The 15,887-nt window shown below is 31.9% G+C and overlaps 1 protein-coding gene and 1 long non-coding RNA gene across 5 annotated transcripts; one reads left to right on the top strand and one right to left on the bottom strand.

Moving 5' to 3' along the window:
- The first annotated feature begins 3,089 nt into the window (after positions 1-3,089).
- On the top strand, positions 3,090-14,665 carry LOC115713931 (uncharacterized). Of its 4 annotated transcripts, none has more exons than XM_061113420.1 (13): positions 3,090-3,431; positions 4,134-4,240; positions 4,334-4,444; positions 4,573-4,630; positions 5,439-5,528; positions 5,633-5,727; positions 5,868-5,921; positions 6,579-6,713; positions 11,160-11,217; positions 11,341-11,455; positions 11,728-11,797; positions 12,128-12,199; positions 12,315-14,665. In XM_061113420.1, exons 1-13 carry the CDS (start codon positions 3,263-3,265, stop codon positions 12,429-12,431), a joined length of 1,251 nt encoding a protein of 416 aa, XP_060969403.1. In that variant the 5' UTR covers positions 3,090-3,262; the 3' UTR covers positions 12,432-14,665. The 4 variants fall into 4 exon arrangements, with proteins under 4 accessions (XP_060969403.1, XP_030498275.2, XP_030498274.2 ...); XM_030642415.2 differs by having other exon boundaries at positions 11,725-11,797; XM_030642414.2 differs by having other exon boundaries at positions 4,131-4,240.
- LOC115712370 (uncharacterized) lies at positions 7,947-10,647 on the bottom strand. Its single transcript, XR_009687290.1, has 2 exons — positions 10,383-10,647; positions 7,947-10,237 (listed from the first exon to the last, which is right to left on the bottom strand). It is a non-coding gene; the product is annotated as an uncharacterized LOC115712370 (long non-coding RNA).
- Positions 14,666-15,887: the final 1,222 nt, after the last annotated feature.

The raw sequence follows: 15,887 nt of genomic DNA, 5'->3' as shown, positions 1-15,887 counted from the left end.
AAGTTTTAAAATTCAAACCAAGTGGCCGGCCATGTACAGTAATGGGCCTTACTTGGATTTTGCAGTTTTCTCAATTCTGCATCTGATTTTCTCAAAAACGCTAATTTTCTAATTCAACCATTTAAATGCCAATTCTAACTATTTAATAACTATAAATAATTATTAAATAATATTGTCATTTATCATATTTATTAATTGAACCATACAAAGTATCATAATTAACAAATATGCCCCTAAAACTCTTTCTTTACAATTTCGCCCTTACTTAGTGAAAAAATTCACAAATAGACATAGTCTAATTTGAGAATTATAATTGATTAATCAAAACCAATTACATGAGTCTTACAAGCAATATTATCTCAACTAGTGCGGGGACCATGGGTCTACATAACCGAGCTTCCAATAAGTAGATCAAGAATTTATTACTAAAATTCACTAACTTATTAATTCTTCGTTGAATCCACGCATAGAACTTAGAATTGCACTCTCAGTATAATAGAATGCTCTATATATTCCACCATATAGACACATCATTAGTTATCCATTGTTATAATCCTAATGTGATCAATGATCCTCTATATGAATGATCTACACTGTAAAGGGATTAGATTATCGTAACACCCTACTATGTATTTTATCCTTAAAACACTTGACCCCGTATAAATGATATTTCAGCTTATGTGAAATGAGTACTCCACCATTTATGTTCGTTTGGTGAAGCTCGAAGGAGATCATCCTTTGCTTACTATTCGCCAGATAGAAGCTATAGATTCCATGTTTATGATAGCGCTCCCATTCAATTGCACTACCGTGTTCCCAAAATGTACGTATCACCCTGACCTAAAAGTAGGCTTAACTAACAAATCAAAGAACATGAATAGCCTCTCGAGATTGAGCCTAATCATATCAGGATCAAGATCATTTGATCTAGGATCAACTAGGCGATATTGACTTGAATAGATATTACGGTAAGTTTAATAAATCTAAGTCAAAGTTCAATATCGGTCCCTTCCGATGCATACTCCATGCATCCAACCTGAGCTTTACTTTAACCAATGCTCTGGAAAGAACATAGCACTTCTCCAAATGCAAGTAAACTCTGTTGTAGATTATCATATCAGTAAAACCCTATGTCTGATAAATCTAGGAAACTTTATTCACATAGTCATGTTTACTTTCCAATGTGTTGATAGCACAATAAACAGGATCAAGTATGTGAAAAGGATTTCAGACGAATTCATACATTATGTACATATAATCATGAAATAAATCATGTGAACCATGGAACATTAAATATTATTTATGATCTATATTAATAAGTAAATCTGATTATATTGAAATGAGTTTTATTTAGGGCATAAAACCCAACATAAAATTCATCCGATTGAGGTTTGAAGTGCATATACAAGATAAAGATGGGGAGATATATAGCAAGCAACAAAAACTGAGAACAATGAGTATGAACCAATCCAAAAAATAACAACGAGAGCTTATCCGTAACCAGCAACAACCTTAGATCTCAAACTTTCCTATTGTTCTGAAACAACACCTTGTCAGAATCAAACCCATCACCGTCTCCTGCATCTTCGTCATCTAGAACCGGCCAACAACTCCTCTAAATTTGAAGTTTCAGGATCTAGGCTCACCCACTAACGACAGGATCTGAGTTCCTTTGACGTTTGTTTTGTCTCCTTCAACGACGTCGGTCTTCTTTGTTCAGACTTTGCTATTGTTGTCGAGGACAAAACGACAATGATAGCGGTGATAAAACAAGATAACCAGAGGAAAATGCTTTTAGATCTAGGTTTTTATAAGACTTTAGGATTTAATTTTAATTATATTCATTTTGATTCTCCATTTTTTTTCATATGAAACTCTAACCTTTTAGATATGGGTTTTTAGAAAAAAAACGAGTGGAGAGTTGTATTCTTTTATTTTAATTTAAAATAGTCATTTATTAAAATATTTTTTTTACTTCTTTCTCTTCTTTCCATCTCTACTGCATCCCTCCATTGTTTCTCCTTCTGTCAAGCCGATGGAGCCACTAATGGTCTCTGGTCGTTGGACGTTGAAGTGTGTAAGGAGATATTTTTTTCGGCAGATCTGGTGTTCCATGGTTGTTCAAGCATTATTTTTTTTTTTTACTTTCTCACGAAAAATTATTTGTCAACTATTCAAAATTCTGGGAATCATGATAATTACGAGTAATCTTCTAAGAAATCTAATATTCTTATTTACCTTTAGACTCAAGTACATAATTGTTATTTTCACAAACAATTTATTGCCTATCAACAAATGGGCTGATTTCGATATGGAATATTGATTTTTTTTTTAGTGTTATTAATCTTTCAAGATGGATTGAGTCATTTTGGAATTTTTAAGCTTTTTTTTTTCCTCATAAAGAACGGTGGTACATAGAACTCATGATGAAAAAAAAAACAAGAATCAAATTGTTGATTAATAAAAAAAAATTCGACTTGTCATTTAAGCTTTGTGATTGGATTCATGTTAAATACTGAAATAGGATTTAGTGTGTTTGAAAAAGTCTTCTAGACGCACAGATGCGATAATGAAAAAGGAAATAAATACAATGTGTTTTAGGTTTTTTTTTTTAATAAATTAAATTTACTTAAATTATTTTTAATCAAAATGATTAGGTAGACCAATAAACTATCAACATGTGACACTCTTGAAAAGAATTAACGGAGCACTCAAAATGAGTATTAATGGAAAAGTAGAAAATGAACTTTTAAGTATTTTTGTGGCATTTTTTAAATTTGAGTATTTATTAGCAACAAACTCAATAAATCAGGTATTTATACTGTAAATTTTTTAATTTTTATAAGTACTCTTAAACTAATCAAAACTTTTTAAAAAACGTCTGTTTGATTTTTTTTTGAAAATTTTTGTTTGCTTAAACTAATATAAAACATCTTTTCTCATTTAATATGTTTGATTTAGAAAATAATTTTAATATTTAATTTTACAAAAATATTTTTTAAATATATAAATAAAATAATTAATTGATCATTAAAAATATATAAATATAAATAACTACATATAAAACTTCATATTAATATTCACACATACACCTATTATATGAAAAAAGGGACCAAACTAATCCTTGAATGCCCTCGAGGAGTCGAGAAAGTGACAAGAGACACTAGTCTAACTCTAACATAGCTATTGGTCCATTGCGTTACATTACTGCTCCCCACTTCACTCGTGGTGGTGTGTGTCCGAAACTTGGAAGTGTAGAGCCATGAGCGGCGAACCGAAGAGAGAAGATCCACTGGCCAAAGCCACCACAGCAGCCGATGATCTCTACCATCTCCGAGATACGTACTTTCCCCCAAATCCAGATGACAAAATCTCTAAGCTTCAGCTTCACTCCGATCTCGCTCTCAACCTTCTCGATTCTATCCCTTCTGGTAATTTATTTCACTAAAACCTAATCTCGTTTTACTTATTTATTTTTTCATTTTGATTGCTGGGTTTTGTCTATTTTGTGGTTTGTTTGCTTATAACAGTTGTTGGTTGTCATCGTTCTTATTCACCAATTTGCTGCAAATACTTTCTGGGGTTTTGAAATAAAGAAGCAGCTTACCTATTTTGGATAGTGATTTTGTAAAAATGATTCAACATTCATGAATTTGTACTTTACTGAAAACTGGGCCACACTCACCTTTATTGCCAACTTATAGTTGTTGCTGTTCGAAAGCTCATTTCAAGTCGAATAACATGAAACCCAATTGAAGTTTTTGAATTGGACTGATTAATGTTTCAAGGAAACTGTTCGTCGGTCTCTTGAAAACAAATAGCATTTCATCACTTGGTTGAGAAATGTTTATGTGAAGCAAAAGTTAGCGAGTCTCACTTTAATGCTAGTTTGTTCACGGGGGATGTATGTACGTATTTATTTTACTTGTGGTGGGCTGTTATTCTTGCTGAGTTTGAGTACTGTAAAATTTGAAGATGTGCACATTCTATTCATAATATGAGATGAAGGATATTTCCATAAAATTTGTTTTTATTTATTGCCAATTTCTTTATTTTTTGGGTACCATTTATTTATTTGCTTTTTTTTTATTATTATTTTCTTCTTGTCAAATATTATGTACCACTTATAGAAGAAAGAAAACTTCCTAGTCAACGAGCAACATATGAGTATTTGAAGGGAAAGATACTAGATGTATTTTCTGACTATAGTAAAGAAGCAGAGGACCATCTCTCAAAAGCTGTAAGCAAGAACAAACTTTAGCTCCATCACTTGTCGTATTTGAGTAGTTTTGCTGAGTCTCATTTTTATGAATTTATTTTTTACCTTTTTCAGGTTAAGTTGAATCCATCGCTTGCAGATGCTTGGCTGTGTTTAGGTAATTGTATTTGGAAGAAGGGAGATTTATCTGCAGCAAAGAATTGTTTTACTCTTGCATTGAGCAAGGTCATTGTTTGTAAGACTATTGTAGTTGTCTCTTCTTACTAGGAAGACAATTGTCTTCATCTCTTCATACTATGAGACCTACTGGGAATGTGCCTAAATGATTGATACTTGCTTTGTGTCTCATGCAGGGTCCTAACAAAAAGATCCTTTGTCAATTGTCGATGCTTGATAGAAAAATGGCTCAAGGTAAGTTGTGGTAGTTTTGTATTCGTTTTTCGTGCTATACTCATTACTAATCAGGTAATTGCTTATCCATTGTGAAGGGATATTGTTTAGTCTATTCCTATACCAAAGCTTTGACTCATTAGTTTCTCATCTTATATGCTTGATATTTGAGAAACTAGAACCATTACAGTAAATATTAGTTGTCAATGATAGGCAAACAATGCACTAAAAAGAGGTGATGTACCCTGCACAATGGAGCTGTAGCACCATAGGACAGAAAAACCTGAAGATATTAATGGAAAGAACTTCACAGTACCGAAGCTTGTAGGTATTCAGGAGACCTATACTCTCCCGATGCAAATACTCAACACTGAATTTCTGCATACCTCATTCTCATTCCCCGACCCACTTATATTCTTGTTATCTAACTAACTCTGAAATTACAAATATACTCACCAAGATTCTGAACAACCCTGTCCAAACTACCCTCAAGCCACAACCTGCCCTTTTCCCCTCCTAGCATAGGTGAATTAGATTAAGGGTCTAACAAATGGGAGAAGAAGTAATGATGATGTGCCTTGCCTTTCTCTACATTCGTTTAACTTTACTAACTTTCATTCTATCACTTTCAAATCCTCTTCGTTGGTTTAATCTTTTCTTGCATTGGAGGATGATGTCTTTGTGGACACAATTATTACTCTTTTTTTTTTTCTCGTTCATAGTTATAAGATTCTATGGGAGTGTCTGTTTTTCCATGCAATGTGATAATTCTATTTGGCATATACCTTTGCTTTCATGAAACCATGCAACTTTACTTGAACTTTTCTAGGTAGTGAGAATCAGGAAGAACTTGTAGAGGAAAGCATTCAACATGCCAAGGCTGCTATATCTTTAGATGTTAAGGATGGAAATTCTTGGTGTAAGAATTTATTATTTAATCAATAAAATGTCACTTCTAAAATTGTTATTATGCTTACATATCTATTCGTTCTGCTATATCTAATATAACAAGCACATTTACAGATAATCTCGGAAATGCATATTTTACTAGTTTTGTCATGACTGGTGCTTGGGATTACAGCAAACTTCGGCAGTCTTTAAAGGCATACCAAAATGCTGTAAGTGTGCAGAGTAAGAACTGTTCCTGGGATTCCATTTTGTTACTGCATATGGATTCCTTGTGGTATTTTGGTACTGCATTTGAGCTTCTTGATTTTTCATTTCTGTAAGACTTGTTTTGTCATGATGATTCATGCAGGAGAAGGATGAAAGAATGGAGTCCAATCCAGACTTATATTTTAACTGTGCCACTGTAAGTTCATATATTTTCCTTATTGCTTGTTAAGCAGGAAATTATGAAGATAGTGCATTTTTAATTTTCACCATAAGAAGGATACAATTTAATGCAACTAATAATGAAAATATTAAGGCTGCCATGAAAGACTCAAATGTGCTACGATCCTTTCTAAATGAGGAAATTTGTGGACCGTTTAGTGTTGTGAGAGTGAGAGTTAGAGCATAGGCTAGAGAAGTCAAGCAACAATGTAAATTTGGTCTCTTGTCTACCTGGGTTGTAGCTCTTCTAATCTCTTATGAGGTGTTTATCATTTTGAGGAATATCTGTCAAGAAAATCTTTCTTTAATATTCTTTGTTTCCGTGATCATAAACTCTGAGTTCTCATTTTAGTATTAACTCATATGAGAATGTAAATTTCACAGCTATCATGCTTTTCATTTGAGATTAAATTAAAGATAGTGCTTTCAAGTTTTGTGAAGTGGTTTTCTACTAACTTAACATGTGTAATGGCTTGTGTTGATTACCTTTTTTCTCTCTTTTGATTAATGTTTTTCTTACAAAAGAAAAGAGCACATTTATGGTTAAAGTACTTCATTCTTGAGGTGAAAATTGCAAATTATTGCTTAATTGCCATTTTTTTTTTGTTCAATAATCATTTTGAGTCTCTAACAGGTACACAAATATCTGGAGAACTATGAGAGGGCCCTCACTGGCTTTGAAGCTGCTGCTTTGAAGGATCCTGGTCTCAAGGCTGCCGAGGAGGTTCAGCAGATTGTTAATCTTCTCGATAAGATAGATAATATGTTGGTAAGGCATTTCTCTGTGCTATTGCAGTACTATAGGGTCTTTAATTCTCTCTCTCTCTCTCTACACATACATAAAAATAATATATATTTGACATTTGATTAATAAATTTAAATTATTTAAGAACTGGATTCCAATTATAGTTATTGAATACAAACAAGGTAAGCTAGTGATAGTGAATGCAGTTATGTTGGAGCAAACCAGGAGGGACTCAACAAGGTAAATAACTATAATTATGTAGGTATCCAGGAGGGACTCGAACCTCAGATCTTGTTGGAGCAAACCGCATGCCTGACCATTTGAGCTTCTTGGGTTTTGGAGAGTTATACTTGGATCTATCAATATCTTAATCCCAATGTTTGAAATTGCGTTTTTGAGGCGCGCCTCATTGCGCGCAATAGATTGAGGCGAAAGAAAATCGCTTTATTGCGTGTACCTTAGTTGGGAGAAGAGAGGCGTACGCTTCAGCCATGTGAGGTGGTTAGATATGGCCTGAGGCGGTACAAACAGTGAGGCGCACACTTCAATTAAAAAACCTGAATTTTAGGGCTTTGTTTAACCCAAATTCATTCAGCAACTAAAAAATAGCCCAATAACATTTAATTTTTACAAAGGCCCAATAAAACACAATAAGAAGCCCAAGAAAACTCAAATAAACTTGGAAAAAAAGCGCAATTAAACATACACAATTAAAAAAAAAAGAAAAGAAAACAACATTTTCTTTCTTAAGGTTAGAATAGAATAGCCAACACGAACCAGAAAAGAAGAGAAAAAAAAATGAAAAAGTGACAGAAGCTTCCTCCTCCTTCTACACTAGAAAAAATTTGTTCTTAGGATAGTAGAATATCATTCTAGTTCTAAAAACAAAAATTATAGGTGGCGTTTGGTAAAACTTTTACTTTTTAATTTTAAAAACAAAAAAATAAAAGTAAATTTTTTGTTTTTAAAATTTTATTTTTAAAAAACAAAAATGCGTTCTACAACCACTTTTGTTTTCAAATTTTAAAAACAGAAAATAAAAGTGTGTTCTGCAATCACTTTTGTTTTCTGTTTTTAAAAACAAAAAACAAAAGTGTGTTCTGTAACTATTTTTATTTTTTAATTTTAAAAACAAAAAACATAAATTTTGATTTTTTTTTTTTTTTTTTAATTAAAAAAAATTATGAATATCATTTATTTTTATTTTTAAATAAATATATAATTATAAAATAATTAAATAAAAAATACTCATTAGCATCTTAAAAAAATTCAAGTAATTTGAAATCACGAAACTCATTATTTATAATACAAAACTGACATAGTCATAATAAAATATGAACTAATAATTATCCAATCTTGAAAAAAATTATTTAAAAAGTTTTAATTATTAATAAATTTCACTCATTATCTTCATCGTCGATTTGCTCTTCATATATGATCAGCAATTTCATCACGGACATTAGCCATTTCACGAATTTGATCTCTTGAAATGCTAAACTCAACACTATTATTCAAAGTTTAGTGGGTGCTTTGTATAGTAGTATCTTGTATTTCGGGAATGTCTTCATCTCCATCTAAATATACATCTTTTTCTGCATTCATCTTTATACGCTTCCACGATTGCTTTGTAAAGGTTGTAGTATTCCTATTTCCCTTCAAAACTTCTTCCATAAGTTCAATAAAAATTTCTTCATATTTTTCAGGCCAAACAGAAGCTTCGCTATTATCAATAATAGCCACCTCACTATTTGTTCCTGCCATCTATTCAATCTACAAGTAATTATAAAACTAATCCTAAAACTTATATATAAAAACAATAAAATTAATTTAAAAAGTTACAAACTAATGCAAACTAATGAAGCATAATAAAGTGTTGGCAATAAGTGTTGGATATCAATATATAAAGCTCACTAACATTCAAGCAGAAACTAATCCAATCCCATTCCAATAAAGTAACAATAGAATTAAGAAAAAAAATTTACAATCATTGTCTTGTCTCTAACAAAATAAAAATATGCACAATGATTTTCTCAATATAAGAATCATTTGTCAATAAAAATATTAAATACAGTGTGAATAATTTCATAGAGAACATAATTGATGCTGCTCTAGTCCAAATGCATTATCTTCATGTAGCATTTACTGAGACCTTAAGGCTATACCGTGTAGTCCCTATAGTAAGCTCTTTAACAAATATTATTTACTGTTTTAGATAAGCCATTATCTTGTAGTTGGATAAAATACATAGAAAGAAAACAAAACTAATTAATATCAACTAAATTTTACTTCAAGACATGAATATTAGTTTTTAAGAATCATTTTACTAATTGTGATATACACGACATCCCTTATGGTCCTCAAGAATTGGGTGCAGATATAGATGATACTCTTCCTGATGGCTTTAAAGTAAAAAAAAAAGAGATGGAGTTTACTACATTTCCTATGCTATTGGAAGAATGAGAAACTAATAGTAATGTGAACTCACTGAGACTCTCACCAAAACCATGAAAAGCTAATGATAATCTATATACCACAAGGATAAGAATAAGCTATTTATTGATTCATCAGTAGAAGGATTATAGCTTTATATATGTACTCACATATTATACAAATAAAAGTTATTAATATTTTTTTATCATAATCTGATCAAAACAATGATCGGTTTGATCAAAAATGTTCTCCTTGTTTTGACACACAAGACATGATGGTGTTGAGCCTATAATCAAATCACATTGTATATATAAAATTCTATTACAACAGTCAAGAAGGAACACATACATATGGACCACCCACTAGCTGCCACAGTCATTATTTTCCTGACACAGTGAGGAACAAATGAAGGGCTAGATTCATATTAGAGAGTGTATCTAATGGCTAGAATCAATCAATTTCAATCTTGACCAGTAGAATTTCATAATAAGTTTTTGTAAAACCAACAACACCTGAGGATACTCCCTCTGAGTATATATCTCTCCCACTGAGTATCATATACCCCATATTAGAGAATGTATCAGGTTTCTAATATTATGCTGCAATATAAATTCATGGGAACAAAATAGAAAACTTGAGACAATATATGTAGTAACACAAACACTTATGTTGAGATATGAAAAATCTTCTACACATTGCGAAATCGTAAAAGAAAACAAGGTAATAAAATAGACTAATCAAAGCTCGAAAGCCATTCCACTAACAACTAAATGCTAGAAATCCAAATAACATAACCTAAATAAGTATAGCAACAACCACTTTTCTCAGCCCAAAAAACCCAAACCCAAAATCCCATTGAACCTAGAGAAATAACATCAAACCCAGAAAATGGCAATCCAAAATCAGCCTCGGCATTGAGATATCAAATCCCAAACTAATTTGAAAGATTAAATCCAAAAACCTAATAAAAGCTAAGAACAAATTTTCTCAAACAAAAATCCTAAAATCAAAATAAAATACAAGAGAAAAGAGAAAATCGTACCTGTTCTAGCCAAAAAATCTTTCTCTCTAGGAAATTACTTTTATTGTCATGCTCTTCTCATTTTTTCATTTCAAATCTGAGAATGAAGGAATAACAAAAAAATCTGAGAAATAGGGAGATAGAGAGAGAGAGAGAGGCGAGATATATAGAGAGTGGAAAAGAGAGCTATATAAATATACAGAGAGAGATAGAGAGAGAGATAAAGAGAGGAAGAGATTTACCTGTAATGGTGAAGATGAAGCCATGGAAACTCCTCTGAAGGTGGTGATAAACGAGAGAGAGAAGCACAAGTGATAAAAGTGTTTTTAAAATTTTTTAAAATCATCCAAAATCTGTTTTTAAAATTCACTCTATTCTGTTTTTTAATTTTAAAAACAAAAAATAAAATAGAGTTATCAAACACAATTTTTATTTGTATTTTCAAATTTTTAATTTTAAAAACAAAAAACCATTTTTAAAATGGTTACCGAACACAGCCTTAGTTATTAAGTTTGAGTTTTATTTTATTAGACATCTGATGCCATGCTTTTGTTTTATGAGACATTTTTTGGTATGATTGGTATTAATAAGACATTAATTATCTTTGGTATTTTTAGTTACTCTAAAAATTTTATTTTAATTAAATGCTTACGCCTCAATGCGCCTTGAGGCTTACGCCTTGCCTCACAATAAAAATATGCCTTGAGGCTTAAATCCGCAATTTTTTAGAAAATAAAATAATATTTATATGGTTTCTTTCCCTAAAATATACTGGCTGAAATGTCCTATTATAGTTTTATATTATCCTGCAAACCACTTACTACTACATTGCAGGATTAGTTATTTGTTAAAGAAGCATTATTCTTGGTGTGAACAGTTTACATTATCATTTCCATACTCTCGATATATTGTAATGGTTAGCTATTAAGAAGGCTTATAATATCCTTTAGTGTCTCTTACGAATTAATTAACCTCTTTTCAAAGGCATGTGAGGATTTTTGATATAGTTCATTTGACAGGGATATGCTAGAGCTAAAAGACTTGCTTCTATTGCAGCATCTCTGACTACCGTTATTAGTAAGCTCCCTTACTCTTACTTTATGATTGATAGTGAATTTAGACGAGAATTGTCTTTTTTCTTTTTCCTTTTTTTTTTACATCATAATACTGAGTTCTTTCACCCCTCTTTCTTTCTTTAAGTAAATTCCTCTTATAAAAGAGGTACTATAGATCTTCTTCTGGAAGGTCTTAACAAAGAAGTAGCACTAGTGGGAAAAGTGCTATTCTTCATCAAACACGAGCATGCTTCTCCCTCGTAAGTTCTTTAGTTGAGAATAAAATTATGGTCTTTATATTCATATTTTGACCACCCTTGTTCCTGTAAAGTTATTGTGAAGCTGGGTTCTTTTTTTATTGCATCATTGATATCTATCCTAAGAGGGTGGGGGGAGATTGAACCTTTGACCTCCTCGAACCTCTAGGCTAAGCCTAAGACCACTTATGGATTCACTTCCACATGTTTTGTTCTTTGTTTTGCTTTTGTCTATTTATATTAATTTATATTATTATATCCTTTTTCTTTAGCAGGTACTATGTGATTTGTGACTCGAACAAGACATGCTTTATTCTATCAGTGTATGGTCTACGAAATGATGCGGTAAGAGATGGCGACTTCCCTTTTGATTTCTATTTCAACAGTTCTCTTCATTGAATAATCTGAGTGATCTATGAGATTTCGCTCTTTTTGAACGTGACTGCAACTTTTCAGTTTTCTGTTACGTCCTTGGGTGCAGCAGCTTATTAATTAATACAAGTATAAAAATCAGAAGCTTTTTCTTATTAATATTTATGCATAATAAGTTCTGCACTTAGGCCTCCATAATAATTGAGATGGTCTTTGGCAGTCTTTGACTTCATGTATACACATATACCATGCAAAATATCCTGTTTAGTAATCTCGAAACTACCCGAAAATTGTTCTTTTCAGATCAAAGAAGGAGATCAGGTTGTGCTATTACAACCCTTTTACCGTCACACCGATTTTTCTTGGAGAGGGAAGGTACTGCCTTTGTCACTAGACTTTTATACAATATCTTGATAAAAAAATTTGACTGAGCTTTGTTAAATTATTCTCTTTGTTAACAAGTACTTTGTTCCCATGCATGTGATACCAGTCTTACCAGTTCAAATCAATTCGTGTGGATTTCTTGGAACAAATTGTTGTGAATGGAAAGGCTCTGTCTCCCCAACAAGCTGTGCATACCTCGATTATTGCTCAACATAAACCATAAGTTGTTGTATCGGGTGGATGTTGAATTTTCAAGATATTTGTTTTTCTTTCTTCTATAGACTTGTCATTTTTTAAATAGGAAATTCAGGTTGCAGGAAAAGGTGTATTTTGGCACAAGTTTAGTGATTAGAAGAAGCCAGCAGTTGTGGAAAGGAAAACGGTACATTCAATGGAGTTTGTTAATGTTTGATTAAATTTTGTAAGCTGTGCTTCTTTGGGATTCTTATATGATTTTTCTAAAAAAACAAAAAAGAAGAAGAAGAAAGAACATTCTTTGTGGAGGATCCGTTGTTTGAGCTTCTTGAATAAAGGAATTATTATCAAGGAAAATTTGATATTTATGTATATTTTCACTTACAAACTATATTTAGATGTAAACATAACAGGTATGTTAACTTCTGCACTACCCTGCATGGACAGGTAAGATGCTTGAAAATAGTATATGATATATTTAAATATATATTCCTCTTACGTTCAAGGAAGAAGGAAAAAAATTCTATGTACTGGTCCCAATACCCATGCAACCCAATATTTATTCAATGGTCTAATGGTAATGCTGATACAGTTCATTTAACCATTGTGATCAAGATTATAGCACAATTATTTCATTGCTTGCAGTCTCATTCAGAGTTGTGTAATCTCTTGCAATTTCAGTGAGCTAATTACCAGCCAGTCAACACTGAATACCAGAACCCAAATCTATTATCACCTACCAAACAAACAAATACTACACTACCCAGAGACGTGAGAAGGGTTTATCCTAAAAGTATATGCTTTTGGCACTTGACGAATATACCAAGAATATACTCGTTTAAATTTAATCATATTATTAAAGAGACAGACCCGTATTGTATTAGTAAAGCTTTTATTTTTTAGCTGAAAATTGGTCCATATATACTTGTATTGGCTTGTTTTTTGTTATTAGCTGTTTCTTCACATATATCATATTGGCTGTTGCAGGCATGGCATGGTGATGGATATGTTTGTTGATGGTCATGTAACTTAAAGTGTAACATCATCAACATACTACTTAACATGTACACTTTATGGTTAGATGACCATCAACAAACACTTTCATGATACATATGATGCAATAACAACAATATCTTCCCAACTCTTCCTTTAATTACCATATATCATTGGGTCTTCCTCTCTTTTAATTTGTAGTATTCTACACTTTTTTACTTTACTCATAATTACTTTTTTGGTTCAATTATATTTTCACTTATTCATTGATTTCGTGTGATATGTCCTCATTCTTTGAACTTTCTCATTTTAAGTTGCAAAAGCATGGTAAGAACAAGACAGATCTGTTCAAGAATGTAAATATTGAGGAATCTAACTTTTGTTTTTGGCAGTTTATGTTTTCGAATATTTTATTGTTTTTTATTTGTCTTTAATGGCTGTGATAAACTCTCGTGACTCTTCGATAAAAAGGCTGAGCTGTGTTACAGTTTGGAAATTCGGTAGATTATCACAACTTTTCTAGACTTCTTGATTTGAAATGTTGATTGAATATTGTATTGTATGTCCTGTTTAATTGAATTTCATTTCCGGATGAAATATAATATTACGCCAGAAATGATAAATATATAGAGAAGAAACTAAAGCAAAGTAGGACATAATCAATGTAGAGAGAGGAAACTACGACTATGTTTAACCAATTTAACAGTTTGGTTTGGAAAAAACTCGAATCATTCAAGTATTTCATATAAATTAGTACACGATAAAAGAATATATTTGTCCCTTATTTTTTTACAAATCTAGAATACATCCCCATATTGGTTTGATGTAGTGTGATATCTAATGATTAAAAACAGTTCTATCCATTCCATCAAACCCAATAATGAATTGCATATCTAAATGATTTATGGTGCACAGCCTACACAGGAGAAGATGAAGGTGCGGTGACTTCTAAAGCGGACCAACCTAGCACCACTAGGAGGAGGCGACGTTGCCGTGGCGCCACGGCCAAGGCCAGCTACCGAGTTATGGCGCCGCAGCTTGGAGTTGTAGCGATCAGTACTACTGAGATCTGATGAGATGTTGTCGTTGTAATTGCTCTGAGCTGAACCAGACGATAGATGCTCGTATTGCCTCCTTGTCTTGTTCTTCTTCATTGACTTGTAAACCATTGGCAACAACCCCTCCATTGTATATTCTTATTTATGCCTTAATTTCTTCTGTTATAGTAGTAGTTTTTGAGAGGTTTTTTTTTTCGATGAAAATTAGAATAGGAAGATATAGGAAAGTTTATAATTTGATGGATATATATAATCTCATTCCCATTTAATTTACATTCTCATTTTTATTTTCATTCTGGACCCTATTTGGAACCTACCAGGGAAATACCAACTCAATTCAAAACACGTTTGTATTGTTTTTGGCTTTTGTAATTAAATTATATTAGGTTGAAAGAAAATCGGGGTAGGGAAGTGGAGAGAAGTCCATAGCTAATTTTTATTGACTTGGGAGTTTGGCTGGTCAAAATAACAATTAGTAGTAGCACTACTAATTATGGTTCTAGTAGCACTACTCAATTATGTGTACGGCGGCTCTTTTGTTGTTGATCGAGCTGTCATGGACCAAGACCAACCGAGTCCATGGTTTAACTACTCTATTAGTATTATATTCCAAGGATTTAATATGTTTTTAGCTTATTTGAACTAATAGTAGTGAAATATTCTATTTCATTCTCAATTTAAACGAATGGAGTGTTTGATGTTTAATTCACTAAACATATTCCATCAACTTACTTTTAAAACATTAGTATCTTATTATATCTAAACATTTCTTTTTTGATGTTTTTATTATTAGTACAAAGTAAAAAAAAAAAAAAATTAAAAAGTGATCTTCTAAAATAAAAACATTAAACAAAATTCAAAAGTCCACATCAATAAGAAAAAAGGGTGATCTTGTTCACTAAGTTTTGCCAAATAATAAACTACTTTATTTCTATCACAGAAAACAAAATGACATGAACCAATATGACAAATATTCATAAAATATTGGCTGTCTCGAGTAATGATGTCGTCCACAGAATAATTGCACTGAGGTTGTATGGCCAAAATAACATTCAAGCAATCACTCTCAAAGGTGAAAATAAGAAGGTTCTCCCGATAACACGAATAAGAGTCTCCAATATAGCCACAAGTTCAGTAGTAAGTGACAACATTTCTGATGTGCCGTAAAAACACCTAATCCACCGTCCCTTTTCGTATCAAACCTCCTAGGGTATAATTCTTTTCTCCGTCCCTTGCTTTATTTTCCCCAAAGTAGAGACAACTGTTGGGATTTATTTTACCAGGATCTAGATTACTAACAAATATATTTCATTAACATCCTAAATATGAATATTATAATACGATAAAATTAAACATATAAGAGTTTAGAAAATCTTACATTGAATGCTGTGGAATAATATGACTAATTTCCCTCACATCTCTAACCCTTGTTC

The sequence above is a fragment of the Cannabis sativa genome, chromosome 4 (genome assembly GCF_029168945.1).
Source record: "Cannabis sativa cultivar Pink pepper isolate KNU-18-1 chromosome 4, ASM2916894v1, whole genome shotgun sequence".
Lineage (NCBI taxonomy): Eukaryota > Viridiplantae > Streptophyta > Magnoliopsida > Rosales > Cannabaceae > Cannabis > Cannabis sativa.
Note: the sequence above shows the minus strand (reverse complement) of the source record. Positions and strands in the feature narration are given on the sequence as shown.

What these genes read in the sequence shown, in the direction of transcription:
- LOC115713931 (XM_030642413.2), top strand. Translation starts at nt 3,263, where the DNA reads ATGAGCGGCGAACCGAAGAGAGAAGATCCACTGGCCAAAGCCACCACA. An exon ending in TAAGGATGGAAATTCTTGGT is followed by an intron (nt 5,529 to 5,632) that starts GTAAGAATTTAT and finishes GCACATTTACAG; the next exon opens with ATAATCTCGGAAATGCATAT. An exon ending in ATCTCTGACTACCGTTATTA is followed by an intron (nt 11,218 to 11,340) that starts GTAAGCTCCCTT and finishes TCTTTCTTTAAG; the next exon opens with TAAATTCCTCTTATAAAAGA.